The 26714-nt window shown below is 31.5% G+C and overlaps 1 protein-coding gene across 6 annotated transcripts in view; it reads right to left on the reverse strand.

Annotated features, from left to right (window-relative positions):
- The window catches only part of LOC123264899 (RNA-binding protein Musashi homolog Rbp6), a 348561-nt gene that overhangs the window by 66303 nt on the left and 255544 nt on the right, over positions 1 to 26714 (reverse strand). For all 6 annotated transcript variants that reach the window (XM_044728425.1, XM_044728424.1, XM_044728423.1 and 3 more), the window contains one exon: positions 4596 to 4644. In XM_044728425.1, the coding sequence (XP_044584360.1) occupies positions 4596 to 4644 (49 nt within the window). The remainder of the gene's footprint in view (positions 1 to 4595; positions 4645 to 26714) is intronic.

The following is a 26714-nucleotide window of genomic DNA, read 5'->3' on the forward strand; positions in this document are numbered from 1 at the left end:
AATCCACCTTGTGGTCTAAACTCTTCTGGATGATTAAACTAGTTGCTGGGGGCAGTGAAGACGTAAGTGCCCGAGTTTGGTGAATAGACTGTGCGGAAATTAATTATATTCGGACACTTACGCTGCGGGAGTGACAGGTAATGATGACTCAGGAGTACCGGGAGTTAATAGTCAGACATTGCGGGACTCTCTGGGTGGTAATAGGCTCAGGCGCACACAAAGGAGGCTGTGTGCCCGCGGGATATCAACCGGGTCAGTAGCATCTGGCTCTATGATGGACTAACGCACCCCGGGGACCAGGAGCGCTATCTCGAGAATTTAGCTCAGACACGTACTAGATACTGTCTGCTCTATGATCGTCATGATAATGATCGCCTGGGTCCAGAAACTGGATTCCGATGCTGGTGCCACACCTCTGGATTAAGCTTCTGAGTATCGATATCTGATAATACCAATTAACGCTCCTAGGCATTCACACAATGCGTTATTCGATTATCAAGTTTTCCAGAGCCATCTTTTTTTATGCTTCGATTCATACCGTGGATTCTTTGAAGAGGACAACCTAAGAGGATTATCATGGAGAATGGTCAAAGCAACGTTCTATCGATCAGCTGACTTATCATTCAAGTACCATGTCCTAGATCTTGAAGTTGAAATGCTTTTAAGTTTAATGTTAATTTTTTAAAGTCAGAGTTTGTAGGAATAAAATTTAAATTAGGATTTTTGGGTTAAATATTGCAATTATGAAAAAATTGTGGTACCTATCTTGTAGAGAATCAAATTTCCTATCGAAATTGTTCTTATCATTTTTTTGATATCTCTTATCGTATAGACGTAAACGGAGTTTAAAATTCTGACCAAATGTTGGACTTTTTAGGGACGGTCCGCAAAATAAAGAAATTATAATTGTAATTTCTGGGTTAAATATTAAAGATACAAAAGTTTCCTTATCATTTTGCCAAAATAATAATTTAAAAATTTTAAATCACTTTTTTAAACCTTTTAGGGACGGTCCTTAAAATGAAGAAATTAAAGTTGCAATTTCTGGGTTGAATATTGGAGATACAAAAGTATACTTATCATTTTTTCGATCTCTGTTATCATTAAGCCAAAATAATTATTTAAAAATTTTAAATCACTTCTTTAAAAATTTTAGGGACGATCCTTAAAATGAAAAAATTAAAATTGCAATTTCTGGGTTAAATATTGAAGGTACAAAAGTATTCTTATCATTTTTTGTTATCTTTTAGCCAAAATAATAATTCAAAATCACTCATTTTAACTTTTTAGAGAAGGTCCTTAAAATCAAGAAATTAAAATCGCAATTTCTGGGTTAAATATTGAAAATATAAAAGTATCCTTATCATTTTTCTAATTTCTCTTATCATTTAGCCTGATAATAATTTAAAAATTCAAAATCGATTTTTTGAAACTTTTTAGGGACAGTCCTTAAAATAAAGAAATTAAAATTGCAATTTCTAGGTTAAATATTGAAGATACGAAAAAATTACAAGACCTTTTTTGTAGGAAATTTAATTTCCTATCGTTAGTATTCTCAACATTTTTAATATTTCATATCATTTACTCGCAATTGACATTTGTAAATTGATCACCCTCAAGAATCTGTCTTAAATCCTGAACCACTGAAGACATCAGATTGATTATCGGATTCCTGGTTCCTTTGACGTGGCTGGACGATAAAGCCAGCTGGTCTTATTGGATGGAACAGAAAAGGGGCGCTGTTAATGAGCGCGCTACTGATGATTCGTAAGTTGTGTAACTAAAGACAAGTGTTGCACTTGAACACGTTTCAAAGTTCTGTTGGGAGTTTCTGTAGGGCTCTTGGCCACGTCTTGCCAAGGAATTATTCGGTAAAAGTTATCACTGGAGCTGCTCCGCGGTGAAGATCTAAGCTTCTGTTGACCCGGAACTGATAAAACGTTTTCCGAAATAGTTCCTAGTTTACAGCTAACAATTTATCCGAGGTGGAGCTTTTGGTAACTAATGAACGGCTTGGTAAAATGACATGGAAGACGTTTTCCGTGAGCTCAACACTCCAGACTCTGTAAAGATTTTAAAGCTCTTTGGGTAGATGCATCCACCAGACACCTCAGGATGCTAACAATTGGAGCGTGTCGATGCTTTTATTTGCTCCTATAATGGAATACAACTCGAATATTTCTCACTCAGAATAACATTTCTCTTTCTCTTTTCCTTTTCAATGTTTGATTCCAGAGCTTCTCGCTCATTTCCCACCTCGGGAAAATATTTCCAAGGTAAAATCACTGGAACTGGATGTCATAAACATTCGCGTCGATGAATCGAAGTTAAATCTCGGTAAATAAAATGTTGCTTGGGAAAACATCAATGACTGATATGTCTGAACGAACAACATCTTTTGTCAGATTCTTTTGCCAAGATTTACATGTAACCATCCACGGAAATACTAACTTTGTCACACCTGAGTTCATCCACTCGGTGCATTTCGTAATTGCACGCACCTGAGCCCGGTTAATGCTCCTGTTACTTGCAAACGCTTCCTCGCTGATGGGTTTTCCAGGGAATTTTGGCATAAACTCCCAGACCGCTCAACAGGGTATCGATAATGGTAATGCCGATCCTATGCACCGCGAACACCAGACTCGACGGCTCGTAAACACCGAATGTTACTTACGATTTAGGAACCCTCGGGAGTAATTCTAATTAAATATATTTTGGATTCAAATTTGTTGAATTTTTATCAAAGTTACAAAAATTGCGATTTTTAGATTAAATATTGAAAATACAAAAAAATAGAGAAATTTTCTTTACAGAAAATTTAATTCGCTATCGAAAGTATTTTTGTCATTTTTTTGATATCTCTTATCGTTTAGACGTAATTGAAGTTTTAAACTCTGAAATCAAAAGTTGGAATTTTTAGGACGGTCCTTAAAATGGAGAAATAAAAATTGAAATTTCTAGGTTAAATATTGAAGGTACCAAAGTTTCCTTATCATTTTTTTTATATTTCTTATTATTCAGCCAAAATAATAATTAAAAAATTTTAAACCTTTTAGGGACGGTCCTTAAAATGAAGAAATTAAAATTGCAATTTCTGGGTTAAATATTGAAGATATAAAAGTATCCTTATCATTTTTTGATATCTTTGATCATCTAGCTATAATAATCATTTAAAATCACTTATTTAAACTTTTTAGGGACGGTCCTCAAAATAAAGAAATTAAAATTGCAATTTTTGGGTTAGATATTGAAGATACATAAGTTTTCTTTTCATTTTTTCGATATCTCTTATCATTTAGCCATAATAATGATTCAAAAATTTAAAATCACTTTTTCAAACTTTTTAGGGACGGTCCACAAAATAAAGAAATTAAAATTGCAATTTCTAGGTTAGATATTGAAGATTCGATAAAATTGTAAGAGACCTTTTTTGTAGGAAATTTAATTTTCTTTCGAAAGTTGAAGTCATTTTTTTTATATCTTCTATAATTAAGCCGTAATTAATTTTTGAATAACTAAGTTACCCAATATCGTATTTCGGCTCGTTTTAAAAGTTTCTTCAAATAGTCAACTTTTTTTTCATTATTTTCCAATTACTATCCATTATTATTATCGAAACAATCGATTTCTAGATCAATATAACGAATACAATGTAAATTTTCCCGAAAAATAAGTGACTAATTTTTTTATATCCAGTTTGCGGACTATGCCGTAATTTCACAAATTTTTAGTCCCGATAAATTTTGACATTAATCACACCATAAGCTTAAAAGTTCTGATGGAAAAATGATAGCGATTTCCATCAATGAGTATTCTCAAGCCCGGAATTTCCCGTATGAAAACCCCGAAGCAAAAATATTTAAAAACGGTAACAATGGCCCCGATAAATGAATAGCTCGAAAAATATCGTGTGAGTAAAAACGGAATTGAATAGACGGCGGTTTCACTAAAAAAGCACGCGTAATCTCTCACAGTGACATGGAATAGCATTTTCATCTGGAAGGTACCAACTTGGTGGGTAAAGGAGCCGAAGCCGGAGCTGGATCTGGAGCCGGGTTGTACCAGTGCCAGTGGCATTGCTTGAATAAGAAACTCACTTTGCTATTCAGGGTCTCTTGCGCGTTCTTATACATTTATATAGATATTCCGATATAAAAGGTCTAGACTGAGATTCAGATTCCGTTGTTGGAGTCTTGAAGGTTCCTATTCCATAAGAGAGTAACATTCAAACCAGAGTCACTTGACTTTCTGGCTCGACTCACCACTCTTATCACAATTTCCCTTGACTTGTTGGGCTTCTGCTCCATCCAATCGATTTCAATGAATTTTCCGTCCAGGAAATTCACTTTGCTCTTTCATTTACCATTTACATTCATTCGACGATTGTCTTACACGTCATTTTCAATCTCTACCCATCGCGCCAGATGGTAAAATAGGAATCCGTTCAGTTCCCCCTACTACGTTTTACATTCCTATAAATTATGCAACTTTGGATGGGTTTAAATTCTTCTGCTTTTACGGTTTGATTTTAGTGGGAATTTTTCTAAATAAAACAGCAAGCACAATAAAGAAGAAATAAAATTTTTAGCACTCACCCCTGTGCCTGCTGGTCTGCTTGTCGAACATCAGCATGGCATCCTCGATCTGGAACAAGAGCAAAAATAAAAGATAAGTAAAGTGATGATAAGTGCCGAGTCGGATTCAACACATGATGAAAAGAAAAAATTTTTCATTGTGGATTTTCATCTCCAGCCTAGTCCGTTCTCTCCTCTTTCATGTTAACGTTTGTTCTCTTTTTATATATTTTATTTCTTTGAGTTTTATTTCTCCGGCACGTCAGCACGCACAGAGAAGCTCTTCACTTGTTCTCTTGCAGATTGAGCTGAGCAACGAGAGCAAAAAATAAAGGAAAAAGCGGGAGAGAGGTAGAGTGAAGTGAACCGGAGTGTATGTGAGCCGAGTTGAGTGTAAGGTAAAAAGGGCGCGGCAGACATATCAACCAACTCCAACTCCGACTTCTATTCGGGGTAGTAGTAACTCCTACTGCTCGATCTCGCTGTACTCAACTCTATAGAACACTTCTGTAACTGTGCTGGTGCGTGTGTGCCGTAAAGCACAGCTGCCTCGAGATTTACGGAGCGAACCGAGAATACGCCACCATCCCTGAGAAAGTCGATGGGTTACTAGGAAACCCAGAACGGAGGGATGCAAAGGGAGTTCAAGTGATTGTGGGGAATCTCGAGTGCCTGAAGGGATGGACACCGCCGAACACCAGCTACGGAAATGGAACCAAACGCTCGGGCCAACGGGATTTATAGGACACCAGAAACAATACGGATTACCTAAGCTTTAAACTTTCACGGAGATCTTCCTTAGTTTCTTTTGAGATCTACAATCATCGGTGTACTTTTATCTGCTTATGCTTTTTGGATTTCTTCGATATTTGCCCGAAATATGACAAAGAAACCAAAAACTTAAACACAATTTGCCATTGAAACTTTTTAGGAACAAAGTACGGAACAAAGATACTAAAATGGTAAAATTTCTGGGCTAAATATTGAAGATATAAAAAAATTGTGAGATCTTTTTGGTAGAAAGTTTAATTTGCTATCGAAAGTATTTTTGGCATTTTTTTGATATCTCTAATAGTTTAGGAATAATTAAAGTTTTAAACTCTGGCATCAAATCTGAATTTTACGGACGGTCCGCAAAATAAAGAAATAAAAATTGTAAATTCTGAATATTAAAGATAGAAAAAAATCATTGTCATATTTTTGATATCTCTTATCATTCAGCAAAAATAATAATTTCAAAATTTTAAATCACTTTTTTAAACTTTTTAGGGACGGTTCTTAAAATAAAGACATTAAAATTTTGGATTAAATATTAAAGATACAAAAGTGTCAAATTTTTTATATCTCTTATTTATTAAGCCATAATAATAATTTGAAAACTTAAAATCACCTTTTGAAATAATTTAGGAACGGTCCTTAAAATAAAGAAATTAAAATTGCAATTTCTGGGTTAAATAATGAAGATACAAAAGTATCCTTATCACTTTTTATATATCTTTTATTATTTAGCTATAATAATTTAAAATCACTTATTTAAACTTTTAGGGACGGTCCCCAAAATAAAGAAATTAAAATTGCAATTTCTGGATTAATTATTGAAGATACGAAAGTATCTTTATTATTTTTTGATATCTTTTCATTTAGCCAAAATAATAATTTAAAAAATTTAAATAACTTTTTTAACTTTTAAGGGACGGTCCTTAAAATTAAGAAATTAAAATTGCAATTTCTGGGTTAAATATTGAAGATACGAAAAAATTGTAAGAGACCTTTTTTGTAGGAAATTAAATTTCCTATTGAAATCATTCTTTCATTTTTTGATATTCCTTATCATTAAGCCGTAAATAAAAGAATTTTGAAAATAGGTCAAAAAATTGAAGTTATAAAAAATTTCTAAAAATAACTCAATAGAATATTTTTGTAAACAATTACAAGCTAAAAGCTAAAATCTAAAAATTCTTGGTTTTAATGACACCCCGTTTGTCAAAGCGTAATCATCACAAACTAATCACAAGAGCTTTCCGTCCCAATTGAATACAAAAGCTTGGAGCAATCAGAAGAATGACTGCAAGAGCTCGAACAACAACAACAACTAAAAAGCGCCTAAAAGTTGGAGCTTTTAATGACAGGCGAGATAAAACTCCGTGTAAAAACTTTTAAATATCCGTCCAAGCATTGTTCGCATCATTTTTTCCATTAGGCCTTGTTGGTTGAATTACACGAGCATCATCGATGCAGCGCCGAAAAATGATTAGGTTCTTTGTTTATTTTCTAACCCAGATATCTATAAGGGTTTTTAAAATTACCCGGAGATCCCTCGGGTGAAAATGTAAGTGGATAAAAAAGTAAAAATATAAAAATAAATGAGTACAAGGGCGGTGGATGTTTCTCGATTGGCGAGCTAACCATTTACTATCTAGATCTCTTAGCAGGAGGGAAGAACCTCGTAACACGCTTGAAATCGAACTTGTAATAAGGTACACCTTCTAACCATTCGCCAGACCACGATTGCACCCCGGAGATTCGACCCGAGTGAAAAAATAAACGCAAGAAATCGGAAAAATAAAAACTAAAATATAAACACACGTTTGCTTTTTTTTTAAAATAAATGAAAGAGATAGTGCTTTTCAAATCTTCTTTTTTATATACTCTTCAATCGCATTTTACGGGTTTATTATTTATTCATTTATTGAATTGTAGAAAAAATTTTTTACTAGATTTTATATTAATTTTTTGCACTTGTTTTCATGACGGAATTTTTGGAAAATTTTTATATTACGATTTAACCGGCCGTCTCTTCTATAACACCCGCAATTCTAAACGGATCTCAATTAAACGTAACATACTCATTCTTTAGAGGGTTTTCGAGGTTCGAAGGTCAGCTAATTCGGTCGATTTGTTTACAAATTACAGCAATTATTAATTATTAAAAAATCCCGATAATTTTAACTTTTACTGTTTTTCCGTGCAATAACTATTTAACGCGATGTCTTAGAAAATTTCTGTTAATTTCATCTGAAAGCTTATTAAAGAAGCGTCAATTTAGATATTTATATATTTTTGTAAATTAATTAGTTTAGGAGTTACAGCAATTTGAATGGTTAAAAATTCGACAAAAATTGGGACTTTGTGTTTTTTTGGGCAATAACTATTTAATAAGATAAACTTGTTGAATGTTTAGTAAGCTGCATCTGAAAGGTTATTAATTAAGGTTTAATTAGGATATCTAACGATCGGTCAAGCCCAAAAATGCTCACTTTCTCTTATTTAATGAAATTAAACTGTTGCATTTATTTTATAAATTATTTTAGTGATATTTAAATCTACGAGATCTAAATTGTAGTGTTAATTAATTACTTTAATAGACTATTTAATTTACCCGTATTTACAATCCTAGTTTTTGGAGTCACTATTAAATCTACCAGCTGTGGAAAAAAATAATTTTCATCTTAAAAAATGAATTTATTTATCAATATTATTTATTAAAAGAAAATAACAAATTTAAAGAATATTTTTTTTTACAAATTAAAAAAATTTTTCCAAGGATTTTAATTGAAAAAAATAATTAATTTGTATATTGAAAATAAATTTAATAATCAACAGTAAATATTTATGTATTGTATAATAAACAATAACGAAAAGCAACAGTTTTACGAGGTAGCTTTATTTTTGGCCGTAAAACAAACGGATTCAGTATTCATGCTGCGTTCAATCTCTGTCTATTTTATTTTTGTCTTCCATCCCCGTACAACATGGCCGTTCAAACGATTTTTCTTTTTGCCCACTACACTATATATATATTTATATTTGTATACACACAGTAACATTTAGTTTAATTTCTGGCTTAACATTTATTCACAGTTGAAATTGCGCTACTTGTTTGAATTGCTCCCACGCATCGTTTTTCCTACCAATCATTGCCTCACAACAGTGTTTATTTCAGCTGAAAGTGATTACACCTAATTGGACCCGAGATTTTGTTGCTATTTAAAGAAAATTTTATAAAGATAACCGAACTAGTGGTTTAATTGTTTGGGAAATAATAGAAATGCCGGGAAATGCGTAATGTTTCGAGGATAATTTATTGTGGGGAACAATACGCAGCTCTATTGTCAAGGAACAAGAGAAGACTGACAATTGGATATTTACACTCGATATTTCATCATTTTATTTTGTTCCTGTGATTTTTAATTGAGAAATTCAATTGTAAAAATAATTGTTTTGCAGGATAGATTATTTTTTTAGTAAAATTTCCGTTGTAAATATTAACTAATCATTTATTTGGTCTAAAAACCTTATAGAGAATGCAAAAAAAATTCAATTGGTTAATAATAATCATTAAAAATAAATTTATCGAGACTTTTAGAGCCTATTCACCGTAATTCGTGCAAATTTACGTAAGCGCGATGTAAAATTGAAAATTTCAAGTTTCTAAAAAAATATTAAATTTATCTAAGGTAAAGTACCCAGTACTTGAACACTTATAAAAATGGGACCAGTACTTGAACAGACTTTTCGAATTGTTATAATACAAAATCCGTAAATTTATTATGAATAATATAAACATATTATAATTATTAAATGATACAGTAATTGATTCCTGTAAATTTTTTCAATTATAAATCAAAACAATTATATTTTTACTAACTTAAAAGTTGACATGTCGAGAATCGCCGATAGATGCTATTTTTTTTCATGAAAAAGGTACTAAATCGTAAACCGAACAATCAGTAAAAAAAAAAACGGTACATCATCATTTTAAGTAAAAAAAATTGTACCATTTAATGAAATAGTCTTTTCTAAATAACATTAATTTTTTGCGAAGACATAAACTATAATTTTTATATTAAATTTTAGCGTTCAACTATACCTCGAAATCTTCAAAGCGGTACCCATAACCTGAATAGGCTGAGGCCGTATAATTTTAAAAGCACTATAACCTCTTATAGGTTTATAAACTAGTGATCAGCATTGTGATTTGTATTAATTACTGCAATTTAAATAAGTTTTATGAGTAAAAATTAGTGTAGTTAAAAATTATTGAACGTTTTGAATAGAGTTTTTTTGATTTATAATTGAAAATTTGCTTTGTCATTCATGAAAAATGTAATTAAAAATTAAATACAAATATTCGTCATTTTTAAATGAATATATCAAATATTCACAGTATTATTTTTAATATTATTCAATAATATGTTATATTTCTTTTGATATTTCAATAAACCGTTTAAAATTTTTGGTGTGCCTATTGGCATATATTTTATTAGTTCAACTACTGCTCCCGGAGTGTTCAACTACCAAGGCTTGTCAGAATTGATTGTTCAACTACTACTCCTTTGATAGTCTATTTTAAAAACGTTGTCAAAATATAAATAATCAATTATCTTTGTTATTTTGGTAATCAATTCAAAACTGTTTATATTTTCATAAAAATCACTAATTTGAACTAATAATTACGTCTTCATATTTTAAAAATAGGGTTAAATAAGTTTTACTTTGAAATCTGTTCAACTAGTCGGTACTTTACCTTATAATAATAAAAAAAAAATAAATTTATAAAAAAATGTTTCTGATTTTATAAATTCTAAAAAACAATCACTCTCTTATTAACAAAACAATGACCAAATCCAGTCGATAGTATACAAATATAACATATAAATAGAAAGGTAGCATTATAAAAAGTAAAAGTTTGTATGTATTTATTTACAAACTCGACAACAGAACAATAAAATAGCATTAAGGATAAAATGGAATAAAATAAAAGAATAAGTATTTTTAAAAGTTGCGTTGTATCATCACATACGTAGGTCGGGACTGAAATACGTAACTACAAGAAGGAATAAAACAAAGGAAAGGACGAGGGTGAACGAGGAGGAAAAAGTTCGGGGATAAAAAGGATGCCAGAGCAGAATAGAAGTAAGTGTGAGACAAGTTCTGCTACACTAGTAGACTCGAGTTTTCCAGTTGCGATTTCATAAGAGTAAGAACGGGTGGATCCGACCCACCTCCTTCCGTATTTTTCCTCCTTGTTCTTAGCATAGACCCTCTCATTCCTCTTAAACTCCTTTGGAGGGACTCCCTTCTCCCAGCCAGGTCTTTTCGGTTTATTTTGTTCGCTCGAGAGAAAAGTACGCTGGCATAATTTTTCCACGATAAACTTTCCACGAGTAGGTTCTTTTTTCCTCCTAAACTTCCTTTTTTCGACTGGAACGTATACCGCTAAATTCGTTTTCAAGCATCACGAGTACCGCGTGCTGCTTCTCTGGACCTTTTTCCTACCGCTTTTTCTTCGCTCGCCGTCCTTTCCCTTATCTTTCCCTTACCTTTTTTTCCTTTTTACTACACACGCTTTTTGAGAACGGCAAATGAATGAATAAACTTTGAGGTACGCTTTCTCAGGCGTGATTCAATAGGATTTTTTTAACAAAAATTATTTTTGAATATTGAGTGAAAAGTTTTTAGAAAAATTTTATAAAATCTAACGCTATTTTTCATACAATTCAATTTTATAATATTATAATTGCAATTTCTGCGTTAAATATCAAAAATACGAAAAAATAAATAGATTTATTTTATAGGAAATTTAATTTCCTATCAAAAACATCTGAATCATTTTTTTGATATCTCCTATCGTTTAGACGTAATTGAAGTTTGAAGTTCGTCATCAACTCTCGGACTTTTTAGGGAATGTCCTTAAAATTAAAAAATTAAAATTGCAAATTCTGAGTTAAATATTTAAGATATAAAAGTCCCCTTATAATTTTTTTGATATCTCTTATCATTCAACCATAGTAATAACTTACAAATTTGAAATGACTATTTAAACTTTTTAGGGACGGTCCTTGAAATGAAGAAATTGAAATTGCAATTTTTGGGTTAAATATTGAAAAAACAAAAGTACTCTTATCATTTTTTTGATATCTCTTATCATTTAGCCAAAATATTAATTTTAAATCGCTTTTTTAAACTTTTTAGGGACTGTCCTTAAAATAAAGAAATTAAAATTGCAAATTGTGGGTTAAATATTGGCGATACAAAAGTATCCTTATAATTTTCTCGATATCTCTTATCATTCAGCCAAAATAATAATTTAAAAATTTTTAATCACTTTTTTAAAATTTTTTAGGGACGGTTCTCAAAATGAAGAAATTAAAATTTCAATTTCTGGGTTAAATATTAAACATACAAAAGTATCCTTATCATTTTTTGATATCTCTTATCATTTAGCCAAAATATTAATTTAAAACCACTTTTTTAAAATTTTTTAGGGACGGTCCTTAAAATGAAGAAATTAAAATTGTAAATTCTGAGTTAAATATTGAAGATACGAAAAAAATCATAAGAGACCTTTTTTGTAGGAAATTGAATTTCCTATCGAAAGTACTCATCATTTTTTCAATATCTCTTACTACTAAGCTAAAAACTACCTTTGTTTCCGAAATTGAAATATCTCTATACTTTGTGACCCAGATGTGAATAAAATTTCCCATCGATCGCCTTTAAAGTATGTAAAGATGTAACGTGCATGCATCTTAAAGCAGGTTAGTAGAGGCGATAAAGATGCGCGAATACGCGGAGTGCAAAATAACTTCTCGATTATTCCTCGGAAGAAATCGCAAGGGGAAGAACCACCCTCCCGGGATTCACTCAACCTTTCTGCACTCACACACTCTCATATGCGCTATCTTAATCTTCTGCAGCCCTCTTGCGTCTACTTCACCCCTAGAGTCAGAAGTTATATCGAGAAGCAGCTATGCTGAGACGTGGATTGATAGTCGTTCTTTCTTACCCCTAATGTTAACGACTCCTTCACCCCTTCCACTGTTTATCGGCGCCGAAACACTTCACATGACATCCTTTTGATGCTATGAATTTTTATAGCTCCGGTAATTTGTTAACAAAAATTAGTTACACTGAAGATAAGCTTAAGCTCATTATGGACTTACATTAAAGCTTATTACCGGCTTTATTATTCCAGTTACTCTTGTAGAATTACACTTTATTTACATTATTCCATTTCGCAGTATTTAATAGCTCTTTGAAGCGCTGAATTTACACCGAAAAGTTCGACTTTGCTGCTTTTAAATTACAACTTTCACATCCCTTTGGCTCATTTACAAAAGTTTTACGCTGTTCTAATTTTTAATCATCAAATCATCAATTTTGGCTAAATAATACGAGATCAAAAAATTATAAAACACCTGTTTTATAGGAAATTTAATTCTCTATCGAAAGTGTTATCATTTATTTAATATTTCTCATTATTTAGGCGTGATTAATTTTTGAAAATTGAATATCATTCTAAGAAAAATCAGCCTTTTTAGGGACGGCCCTCAAAATGAAGAAATTGAAATTGTAAATTTTGGGTTAACTATTGAAGATACAACAGTATCTTACCATGTAGCCGAAAAAATAATGTAAAATCACTTATTTAAACTATTTAGGGACGGTCCTGAAAATGAAGAAATTAAAATTGCAATTCCTGGGTTGAATATTGCAGATACAAAAGTATCCTTATTTTTTTGATGTCTCTTATCATTTAGCCCTAATAATAATTTAAAATCACTTTTTGTAACTTTTTAGGGACGGTCCTTAATATGAAAAAATTTCTAGAGCAATGAAAGACAAATTAAAAATCTTGAAAAACCGCAAAAAGTCCTTAAAAGTCCAGAAGGTCTTTGAAATAAATACGACAGCAATGATAAGGAGTATCATGAAAATAAATAATTTAAATCACCGAAAATGGTGAGGGACATTTTGGACGGGGGCTGAAATTGATGACAAGGGTAGAAATAAAATAGATATATGAGTTGTAGGATCCACAGATAAATAGAAACGAGTGTGTAGGTGTAGTTTCCAATATGTAGTACGTAGTATATAAATCTTGTCGGTATATTCTATATATATTGTATAAGATAGAAAGAGACTAGTCTCGGTTTCATGCAATGAAAAGGTATGAAAATACTGAGGAGAACTCCAATACGAGCACTATTTTATACTTATAGACCTTTACCTCTACACGCTAGACGGTACACGGTATAGATCTGCCGTCCAATCGGATTTACAGATCCAGAAAAATATACTATACCGTCCTTGAGTCCTCGGAACCGGGGAACGGGCGGAGAAATAGAACCCTGATGGAATCTAAGGATGCGAGATAGATACCCTGTCGTGTTGAATGGTACCTGGCACACGGTGGCTCTTCTAAGACTCCCTCCCACACTTTTACATTCAAGTTATTCAGTCCGGAGTTGCTTTTTTATCTCCGCTCGACACTCCAAACTTTATTCTTTCTCGTATTTCTCTCTTCAATCCCGATTCTATTGTCCCGATTTATTTTAAATACTAAATCTTTACAACTAGTTTAATTAAATCACCCCTGATAAATATAGACTCTAAGTTATTTCAGGTATGACTATAATAAAAATGAACTACTGACGCAAGTTCTTTATCGACTTTTACGGTATAGGTATAAATACGATTCGAAACGTCGAGTTTTATTCAGTTTTATTCCTTCGTGAATTAAATTTGAAAATTTCATTAGAAAATTCGAGATATAGAAAAAATTAAAAATAATTAAAAAATTTTAAATTTTTTAATTATTATTTTTGCTTAATGATAAGAAATATCGAAAAATTATAAGGTTACGTTTGTATCTTTAATATTTAACCCAGAAATTGAAATTTTGATTTCTTCATTTTAAGGACCGTCCCTAAAAAGTTTAAATAAGTGAATTTAAATTGTTATTTTGGCTTAATGATAAGAGATATCAAAAAAGTGATAAGGATACTTTTGTATCTTCAATATTTGACCCAGAAATTGCAATTTTAATTTCTTAATTTTTCGGACGGTCCCTATAAGTTTGAAAAGTGATTTTTTATTTTTAAATTATTATTGTGGCTGAGTGATAAGAGATATCAAAAATATAATAAGAATTTTTTTGTGTCTTTAATATTTAACCCAGAAATTGCAATTTCTTAATTTTGAGGACCGTCCCTAAAAAGTTTCAAAAGGTGATTTTATATTTTTAAATTATTATTTTGGTTAAATGATGAGAGACTTAAAAAATGATAAGGATACTTTTATATCTTCAATATCTAACCCATAAATTACAATTTTGATTTCTTCATTTTAGGGACCGTCCCTAAAAAGTTTCAAAAAGTGATTTAAAATTTTTCAAATATTTTTGCTACATAATAAGATATTGAAAAAATGATAAGGATACTTTTGTATCTTCAATATTTAACCCAGAAATTACAATTTTAATTCTTGACTTTGCGGATCATCCTCAAAATTCCGAGATTTGAGTCAGAGTTTAAAACTTTAATTACTTCTAAACTATAAGAGATATCAAAAAAATGCCAAGAATACTTTCGATAGGAATTTCAATTTTCCATAAAAAAGGTCTCTTGCAATTTTTTATCTTTAATATTTAACCCAGAAATTGTAATTTTAATTTTACCCCATTTCGGACCGTCCCTAAAAAGTTGAATTTTAAAATTTTTTCTCTTCTCTCACAAAAACTCCATAATTATGCTTGGATAGTTATGAACGCACATAAATATAATTAATAAGAACACTTAACATCATATTTTGAAAGTCACAAATCCGTTACTCCATTAATTAAATAATTAAAGAGTGAAACAGAGGACTTAGAGTCTGAACATGAAGTATTAAAAAGACTTTGATAAAAGCAGGGGTAGCTTGAACGACGAGAGCGTCTGGGAGCGTCGGGAGTACAAACGAAGGGAAAAAGCATAAACGACACTTGGTGGGTTTTAGTCTCAGCATGTCTGATGTCTGATGTCTGGTCTGGTCCTTGAGGGTCTTCCTAATGCTATTATTTCTGGTTTCGCATGAACGAGAGCTGTGCTTTCCTCATTCTTTATCCTCGAAATGGCGCCCAACACGGTACACAACCAACAACTAAATCATTATTCTGTTACTACAATATAAATATTAAGTACAATAGATAATAGGACAACAAATGTTTGGGATCCACTTACTATACCCTCCGCTAGTATTCGTGACTGCTCGTTATGTTTACATAAGTAATAGGATAATGACATGCTTCTAGAATCTAGATGCTTTCATGTAATAGACAAACGCATGTTAGAATCGTTTCCGCCATTAAATATTCATCCGAAGCCTTTATACCGCTCCAAAGTTGCCTCAAAAATATTCCTGCTTCTACACTTGCCGTCTTCTAAGGAAATTACGACTCGAGTTTTTAATTTATGAGACGCTATCACGCGATCTGCTTAAACTTTAACTAATTCTAAGGAAAAATTCAAATCTTACTGTTTATTAATATCAACCCGGGTCATTAATGACCAGCTTTGAAACCTTATTCAAACCTAGAATTATTTTTTAAGGATTTTGGGGACTAGTCCCGAAAATAGGCTAAGGATGAAATTGCAATTTTTGGGTTAAATATTGTAGATTTAAAAAAATGATCAACCAGAAAAGAATAATTTAATTGTATTGCTTTAACATAAACGTAAAAATTGTCAAAGCATGAAATTTCCATTTTAACTGATGAAATTGTACCGAATTTATTGAACTAAAGGTCGGAATTGTTCTGTTGATTTTAATTCTTGCACCACACGAGCAATACAAAGCTAAATGTGTACGCGGCCCTCGATAGCCGATCCACAATCGCGGTTATTTGGAATGTTTGAGAAATAAATGTACATAAAACCGCCGTTAGCGTCGTAGTCAAGAGTTTAACCAATACTTTTAAAAATTTAAAACACTTTGTCTCTCTTTAACTCAACCGGGACAGTCAATTGAATTTTATTGTTTAAATAATTTGTTTTTTCTTTACAATTTTATCCATTTGGAATCCACCGAGGGTGGAAATCGAGGGCGGAAAAGCGACTGAGGGAGAGGCAGGGGCTCCAGGGAAGTGTCGCGGTCGAACCATGGACCGTAACATTCCCGCTAATTAAACGATTAATCATCTAACGAATGACGCAGGACTAACGGCTTGCTGGGAAACTCGCTCACTGCTATTCTCATTGGCTATCACTCGAAATGGATTATATCTGTAAAAACTAATAAATTTTTTATTAATTATAATATAATATTCATTTTGGGGGTTTATTTTTGGATATATCAAAATAATTTTTCATATTCAACCGAGAAATTTCAATTTTAATTTCTTCATTTTGGGGACCATCCCTAAAAAGGCTGATTTTGTAAAAAATGATTTTAAATTTTTAAATTATTATCATGGCTGAATGACAAGAGATATTAAAAAAATAATAAGGATACTTTTATATCTTCAATATTTGATCGAGAAATTGCAATTTTCATTGCTAATTTTGAGGACTGTCCCTAGAAAGGTTTAAATAAGTGATTTAAAAACTAATATTTTGGTAAAATGATAAAAGGTATAAAAAAAAAAAAATGATGAGGATACCTCTGTATTTTCAATATTGAACCCAGAAATTGCCACTTTAATTTTTAATTTCAAGGACCGTCCCTAAAAAGTTTAAATAAGTGATTCAAAATGTTTAAATTATTATTATAGCTAAATGATAGAAGATATCAAAGAAATGATAAGGATACTTTTGTATCTTCAATATCTAACCCAGAAATTACAATTTTAATCTCTTGATTTTGAGGACCGTCCCTAAAAAAGCTAATTTTGTAAAAAATGATTTTAAATTCTTAATTATTAACTATGAGCGAATGGTTAGAGACATCAAAGAACTGATAAGAACATTTTAGATGGGAAATTTAATTTTCTATAAAAAAAAGTATCTTCTTTTTTTTTCCGTAGGTTGAATTTTGACCTAAAAATTACAATTTAAGTTTCATATTGTATCTCGTAGGTAAAATATTAGTGATTTTTCGATTTTAAAGTAATTTTAACTTTGTTCCCTGGAATTTCAATCTGTACTTCCATGAATAGACTCCGAGATTATTTATCGGTGAATTTTATCCGAAAAAAGCGATGCAATTTTTATCGCTCGAGCATTTCGGAAATGAAATGTGCTGGAGTTGGGTGGAAAATAAAAATAAAATAACGAAAGAGAATAACTTATACGTGTGTTATGTGGATGTGTAGGAGAGCGCAAATGTGAATGAAAGTACCAACTGAATAGTCGGGTTCGAAGAGTGTCATACATCGAAAACAAGGTAACAAATCACAGCCGGTGGAACAAGTGTGTATTTATATTACAGAACAATACACCAGTTTCTATTCCAAGCAGAATCGAGAGAATTAAATCCAAGTGTAACGAGCAGATAGAGTTCTATCCATTGGAGTTCTATGAGAACCGACCGCTGACCGCATCAAATAACAGACTCCGGCATTCGAGTATCGATAGAACCCCAGAATTTACCATGCGAGTATTCGCGAATTGTCCACAAAATAACTCTTCACTCTTGACTCCCTCTTTCTCTCTCTGGAAAATCCGCTTGTTTGTCTTTAAGAAAATTTTCCCCGATAAAAATTAAATATTAACAAAGTTCCTGGCGTAATATAATTACAAGGGTGTTCTCACTTAATGTTGCCGGATTTTTTTATTATCTTCGGTGTTTTGTTTAGCGTTGGGTTTTCCTGTTTTTAAAATAAAAAGTGAACGAGGGAAATAAAGAGAAGACGGTGAGCGCCGACGGGAAGAAGAACTATTAAGAACTTTTCTATCACCCAGCACTGACCGAGCAATACAATTAAAAAGATTGTTAAAGTTTCCGAGAAACGCAGTTGCTAAGTGAACGTCTATATACAGCGCTATCTTATTTCTCCTCCTTTTTGGCTTATTTATTTATTTTATCTACCATTTTACTCCCGATCACTACAATAATGCACTCGTCGAGCAGCTTTGGCAACTTTTTTAAAACTATTTACAACAGGAACATCATCTAGTTTCTTATGATAACATTCTTTTTGTCTTTCGTCATTTAACTCTGTTACTTATCATTTTATGACTTCTGAGTTTATTATTTTGGCTTGTTTCGAAAGAATTTGTGACGTTGAAGTGATATTTAATTTTTTAAAATTAATTACGGCTTAATGATAAGGGTCATCGAAAAAATTACAAAAATACTTTCGATAGGAAATTTTAATGTCTAAAAAAAAGGTTTCTTATGATTTTTTCGTATCTTTAATATTTAACCCAGAAATTACAATTTTAATTTCTTTATTTTGAGGACCGTCCCTAAAAAATGTAAAAAAGTTATTTTAAATTTTTAAATTATTATATTGGCTAAATAATAAGAGATATCAATAATAAGAGAAGGATACTTTTGTATCTTCAATATTTAACCCAAGAATTGCAATTTTAATTTTTTTTTTAAGGACCGTCCCTAAAAAGTTTAAATAAGAGATTTTAAATTATCATTTTGGCTAAATGATAAGATATATTGAAAAAATGATAAGAATACCTTTGAATCTTCAATATTTAACTCAGAAATTACAATTTTAATTTCTTTATTTTGAGGACCGTCCCTAAAAAATGTAAAAAAGTTATTTAAAATTTTTAAATTATTATATTGGCTAAATAATAAAAGATATCAATAATAAGAGAAGGATACTTTTGTATCTTCAATATTTAACCCAAGAATTGCAATTTTAATTTTTTTTTAAGGACCGTCCCTAAAAAGCTTAAATAAGACATTTTAAATTATCATTTTGGCTAAATGATAAGATATATTGAAAAAATGATAAAAATACTTTTGAATCTTTAATATTTAACTCAGAAATTACGATTTTAATTTCTTTATTTTAAGGACCGTCCCTAAAAAGTTTCAAAAAGTGATTTAAAATTTTTAAATTATTATTTTGGCTAAATGTTAAAAGATATTAAAATAATGATAAGGATACTTTTGTATCTCAATATTTAACCCAAATATTTGCAATTTTAATTTCTTCATTTTAAGGACCGTCTCTAAAAAGTCCGAAATTTCATATCAGAGTTTTTAAATTTAGTTACGCTTAATCAATAAGAGATATAAAAATAACTAGAAATCTCCAGTATTCAACCTAAAAATATAAAAGTAGAAGTTCACAAGTTGAATTTTGTGGTAAACAGTATTCAATTTTGTCAATGAATATTTTTTTTTACTATAATAGCAACCAATAACCCGTATATTCTCACAAAAATAATAGTTTTTTTATTAGCAAGTGAACTCTTACAGCTATCATTTGTTCGTAGCATCAATCGGTTATTTAATTTAATTGGTATTTATAAAAATTTTCCGAGCCGTGGAAACTTGTGTGTGGTCCCGTGAACTAAAATGAAAACAATAGTGACAAAAAATTAATAACAATTGCAGGTGCTTTGTGAAAAAAAAGATTACCGAGTGATTGGATGCTAAAAGCTTGTTTGTATCATGATTTTAAAATAATAGACAAACCGAAAGGGATTTTTGATAAAAACCGTGTGATAATAATAAAATAAAATGAAAAGAGAAAACATTTTACTGGATCCAATTTATCGCGAATTTCGTTTTTTAATTAATTTCAAAGCTCCGGTGAAACCCGCTCACACGTGAAATCATTGGCTATTAATAATTCTCATTGTGAAATATTATGTGGTGAATTTTTTTTTTTAAAAAAGATTAATTAAATATAAATATTTTTTCGTTTTTATATTATTCATCACTCGCGGGAAAATTGATGGAAAGGATTTTAATTTAATTAAATATAAATATTTACAGAGCTTTTTTTTAACTGTCAAAGTAATTTTAAATACGTCAACTAATCTGTATATTATCGATTTTTTTTAATATTCATAGTATTTTCCGGGATGTTTAAAAATTATTAATTTTATACAAAATTTGATTTAAAGAAATTAATGTTTAATGTTTAAACATCAATTACGCCTAGGAAATAGCAGATATCGCAAAAATGACAAGAATACTTTCGACATAAAATTTAATTTGCTACAAAAAAGTCTTAAAAATTTTTTTGTATCTTCAATAGTTAGCTCAGAATTTACAATTTTAATTTTTTCATTTTAGGGACAGTCCTTAAAATTTTTTTTATAATTTTAATATTTCATTCGGAAAAGAATAAAAAATCAGTTTTACACTAAAAAATCAACAATGCTATAAAATAATTGTTTAGTTTAATTTAAAAAAAAAAAAAAAAAATATTTTATCCCCTGAAAGCTCCGATAAAAAACTCGATCGACATTTTGGTATCCGAAGCGCTGAACAGAAAGATAAAAGCTAAATGTTTATTAAAAAATTACTGGATAAAGCTTTAGTTTTTCTCGGAATCAAAGAGCTGCAACAGTATCGGGTTTCAAAATTTTTTTAATTAGTTTTCCGCATCGAGGACAAACTAAAAGTATTTTCGAACAAAAATTGGGAAAGGCCCGGGTCGGAAAATTTTACACTGGAGTAAGAAAATATCGGTCGGAAGAGAAAAGGGGTGAGAAAAATAGCTCGGTGTACGCGTTACCGCCAATTTATATTGGCATGCGAGCTAAACTAATTTCGGTAACAACCGCTGCGGGGCCAGCACCAACGAGTCCTTGTTCTCCCGACGGGATCACGATCCGCTCACTCGAACGGAACACCCCCCTCCCACACTCTTTTTCACCCTTTTTTATTCCACCCGCCCTGAAGTTAACCCGAGCCGCGAGCTGGCTCCTCTGTCACGGCATCGACACCAACGACACCGACACCAGAACCTACCGACACTTTCTCATTTTTTACCACAAGCTATCTACGCCCGGGAAATAAAAAATAACCTCACGCTGTCCAATTTTCATATTTCATTAAGCCTTGTGTCGTTCATCACTGCCTTTTTACTTTACTCTTTGAAAATAAATTTACGGAAATTTCATAGAGGTGTTATCGCATACTTTTATAATTGTGTGGTTATGTTCTCATTTTTTCGACAATATTCAAGGCTAATTTAAGTTTTAATGTTATTTTGTTTCCTAACTTGATGAGAAAATTTTTTTAAATTTTTGATTGATATACTTTCGATAAAAAATTTAATTTCCTACAAAAAATGTCTCTTATGATTTTGACGTATATTCAATATTAAACTCAAAATTTACAATTTTAATTTTTTCATTTTGAGGACCGTTCTCAAAAAAGTTGATTTCGTAAAAAGTGATTTTAAATTTTTAAATTATTATCATGGCTTAATGATAAGAGACAACAAAAAAATGTTAAGGATACTTTTGAATCTTTAGTATTTAACCCAGAAATTGAAATTTAATTTCTTTATTTTAAGGACCGTCCCTAAAACGTTTCAAAAAGTAATTTTAAATTATTATTGTGGCTAAATAATAAGAGATATGGAAAAAATGATAAGGATACTTTTGTATCTTCAATATTTAACCCAGGATTCACAATTTTAAATTCTGTATTTTAAGGACCGTCCTTAAAAAGTTTCAAAAAGTGATTTCAAATTTTTGAATTATTTTTGCTAAATAATAAAAGATATCAAAAAATGATCAGGATACTTTTGTATTTTCAATACTCAAGCCAAAAATTGCAATTTTAATTTCTTTATTTTAAGGACCGTCCCGGAAAAGTTTTAAAAGGTGATTTTAGCTCAAAGATAAGAGATATCAAAAAACTGTTAAGGATACTTTTATATCTTCAATATTTAATCCAGAAATTACAATTTTAATTTCTTCATTTTAGGGACCGTCCCTCAAAAGTTATAAAAAGTGATTTTAAATTATTATTTTGGCTAAATGATGAAAGATATCAAAAGAATTATAAAAATATTTTTGTATCTTCAATATTTAACGTAGAAATTATAATTTTAATTTCTTAATTTTCAGGACTGTCCCTAAAAAGTTTTAAAAATTGATTTTAAATTATTATTTCGGTTAAATAATATGAGATATCAAAAAAATGATAAGGATACTTTTGTATCTTCAATATTTAACCCAGAAATTGCAATTTTAATTTCTTCGTTTTAAGGACTGTCCGTAAAAAATTTAAATAAGTGATTTTAAATTAATATTTTGGCTAAATGATAAGAGATATATATGAAAATGATAATAATACTTTTGTATCTTTAATAATTAACCCAAAATTTACAATTTTAATTTCTTCATTTTGAGAACAGTCCCTAAAAAGGCTGATTTCGTGAAAAATGTTCTTATATTTTCAATTATTAATTATGAACGAATGGTTTGAGATATCGAAAAAATAATAAGAATACTTTCGATAGAAACTTTGATTTTCTACAAAAAAAGTATCATGATTTTTTCGTTACTTCAATACTTAACCTTAAAAATGACATGAATAATGAAAGCTGTATTCTTTCGACTTCCATTAGCAAAGAAAAATTTTAGGGATGATCTTATCCATTACAAAAGAAAGCTTTGTCAGCTGGACTTGAGCACGTATCGAGGAAAAATGAAGCGGAGAAGTAGCTCGGTGTAACAATGTCGCCGTACCAAGAGCCGCCTAATTAAATAAGAAAATATGAGACAGACACAGACATACGAAAATCCTCGCCACTAACAAGCCGTCGGGTCACAGAGTGCTCTCAAATCTTGGGCTCGAAAGCTCATCCGGCACCTTGGGGAGACAAACTCGCGCTCGGTAATTGTAGAGCCCGGTAATTGCAAGTGGGTTATTTTTGCTACCCTTATTTTTGAGCCCTCGGCGACAATTGGACGTCTTCAGCCCCGTCCTCCGTCCGAGACAATTATCAAGGCAATAATTAATAGGAGAATTTTAATTCCTAATTTTGGGGAATAAATTCAATAGATTAATTATTTATATTTAGCTTTTATATATTTTATATATTTATATAGAGATAGTCAAGGCATGCACATGCATATCATTAATTAAGATCGCTCAAGAGTTTGTTGTTAATAAAAACGCACCAGAAGGAAGAGCCAAGACACTTGACACGTCACACGTAATCAAGTACCGACGTTCATGCTCTGGCCCGAGCTAAGACACTTAATTAATTCTGATTAACCTGTAATCACGTTCTGAGCGAGGGTACCGTCATCCAGCTATCTATATATCTGTGTATTTAGACGCCAACACACACTGGTTTGCCGAGGGAGATAAATACGAGTAATTTGTGTCCTAGACTATTAATTTAATGTCGTTATCTCACCTCTTTATGCTTCTGCTTTTTATGTTCGCTTGGTTTATAATGGTGGCAATTATTTTTTATATCATCCAAGAGTCTAAAGCCATTTTGTTCTATTCATCCGCCATGTTCTTTTAGTCGTGGTTGTCAATGCTTTTTTTTATTTGTGAGGATTTTAAATTAAAGAGTATCACTTTCATTGATTTCAATTCTTTAAAAGGAAGTCTCTTAATACGCTATAATTAAAAGAGATATGAAAAAATTATGAGACCTTTTTCATAAAAAATTTAATTCTTTATCGAAAGTGTTCTTGTTATTTTTTCGATATCTCTTATTGTTTAGGCGTAATTTAAGTTTGAAGTTTGTCATCAAATTTTTGACTTTAGGGACGGTCCGCGAAATGAAGAAATTTGAATTGTAAATTCTGGGTTGAATATTGAAGATATAAAAGTATCCTTATCGTTTTTTTATATCTTTTATCATTTAGCCATAATAATTAATTAAAATTTTAAAATCATTTGTTGAAACTATTTAAGGACGGTCCTTAAAATCAAGAAATTAAAATTGCGATTTATGGGTTTAATATTAAAGATACAAAAGTATCCTTATTATTTAGCCAAAATAGTAATTTAAAAATTTAAAATCACTTTTTGAGACTTTTTAGGGACAGTCCTTAAAATGAAGGAGTTAAAATTGCAATTGTTGGGTTAAATATTGACGATACAAAAGTATCCTTATCATTTTTTTGATATCTCTCATTATTTAGCCAAAATAATAATTTAAAATCACTTATTTAAATTTTTTTAGGACGGTCCTTAAAATGAAGAAAACAAAATTGCAATTTCTGGGTTAAATATTGAATAAAACAGATTTCAAGTAAATATTCCCGAAAGTCTGAGCAATCTCATTGATAAACTCCGTAACAAAGCGAGCGAGGGTAGAAGACAGAGCCATCTCTTCGTAAAGGGACAATGACATATACTCGAGCAATATCAAAGATTGGCCGAGGGGTTGCTCCTAAGTGATTCAATCGATCGAGGTTTTTCAGTCCCTCGGCAGATTCAATGCCTCTCGCGCAAAAAGCTGCATTGGGAAACTAGCAGGGTGTTTTTCGGTGATAGCGGCACTTAATCAATCCTAACTGGGAAATCATCAGCAGAGTAAAAATGATTAAAGCAAAAAGTTCGGACGCAAATTGACGTGCAATTTACACTTTTTAAATAACTTCCCAAGGATGATGCTCTTTTAGATCCGCTAGTCAACAAAAGCTCGGGAAAATTTCGCAATTAATTAAAGTAGTGGCTTAGAGAAGTTTGTTGCGTCGGAGCTTATCCCTCGCTTACTTTCCAGTTTGCTAGAATTTTTTTTCTTTTATTTGTTTTCCAGCACCTTGCCTCAGATCCTTCCGTTATTTTTCACCTCGCTTTGTAGGCTGCCGCTATTGAGCTCACTTTTCTTAGGTCAACACTCTAAGAAATTAGATCGTGTCGATATAACTACGTTTGTGGTTCCTTTGTAAGATCTGACGTGATCTAACGCAATCGATTTTGCATTATCACGTGATTTAATAATTTATTTTATTTTTTAGAGTTTTTATTTTACACTTGTGGTACACGGAAAAACTTTGTAGAAAATTAGGTTGTGATTTAATGCCTGGTAAGAGGAAAAGTGCTTAGATAGGAAAGGGGGCTCACGACGTCGACGTTAATTCGATATTCCCTGGCGCGAAAACATCGCGATAAAGTCTGATGGAAGCTCTTACTCTTAGTTCGCTTAAGAGCTCCTCCTAGGTGGATTTTCGTCAAGTCCGTGTAAAACAATTAGTCATTAAGTGTCAACTGACGTTTCTTGATTACCATAAAACCCAATCTTCCAAAACAAATGGGATTTTGTAAACATCCATTATTTTTAATTCGCTTAGAAACTGCTATAATTATACCGACGCCTTTTATAATTTGAGGAGGTTCTTGGGATCACTTTTAGGAGGGAAGATTTTTATGAAGGCTCTAGAAGAGGTTTTTGGAAGATTTTGTGAGGTTGGGGATCGAATTTTTGATGATTTATCATTTTTTAAAAGCTTAATTATACAGAAAAAAGAAATATTTGATCGAAATAATATTTATTTGTGCTAAATATATAAGATATTTGGATATGGCCAAATAAATATTTACTTCTGGTAAATATATATTTGAGCGATTTAGTTGCGTAGAATAAATAGTTTATTCATGGTGAACTGTTATATTTACTTGTACCAAATGTATATAGTTATAAGGAAATATTTAAAAAAACGACTCAAATAAATTGATTTATTTAAGACAAATAATTCTTTTTTTCTGTCCCCAAGTCCCAACAGGACTCAAATATTCAAAAATCCCGCTTGAGGCACATTTCCGTCGGTAAAGTGTGCCAAAGTTTACATTACCGAGACTAAGGTAACATCAATTTCCTCGAATTATTTCTCGAAATCGTCTTAGGCGCTCTTACTCGTCGTTCCATCGCACCGCGAATCACCACGACAGACACGACGTGTATATGAATGATGTGGAAGTGTATATCAGGCTTGCAGTTAATTCGAAAAGTTTGGACGAGCCCGTCCGCCTGGTTGGGTGACTCGAACAAGTCCAATTTGGGATTTTGCAATTCCAATGGCCGCAACGCGACCCTTAGCTAAATATGCAGATCCAGGATGGGTCTCTTTCCCTCGTAGGTAGGTTGTATATTCCACCGCAAGCTTAACTGACATCCTCCAGGACTCCAGCTCGGATCCTCATTCTCTTCTTACGAGCTGTTCCTCACTAGCTAACAGCCCTCCCTCCTTTTTCTCAACCCACAACCCAACAGCGAGCGTGCTCTTATTCTGCTTACGCTCACTCACGAAACAGCCCCTAATGCAGCCGTGACATCGCCGGAAGCACATTATGCCGAAATCCACCCTCTCACTTCACTTTAAACCTCCTCATGCTCTCTTTACCCTTTCCACTTTCTCTTCCAGGCTTTTATTCGCCCGTATGTGCTACTTGGACTCATGTCCAATTGAAAACTCAAATGGAGCCTCGGCAATTTATGTCCTCGAACAAAGGTAATTACCATGCGTACTG

Source organism: Cotesia glomerata, linkage group LG5 (genome assembly GCF_020080835.1).
Source record: "Cotesia glomerata isolate CgM1 linkage group LG5, MPM_Cglom_v2.3, whole genome shotgun sequence".
Lineage (NCBI taxonomy): Eukaryota > Metazoa > Arthropoda > Insecta > Hymenoptera > Braconidae > Cotesia > Cotesia glomerata.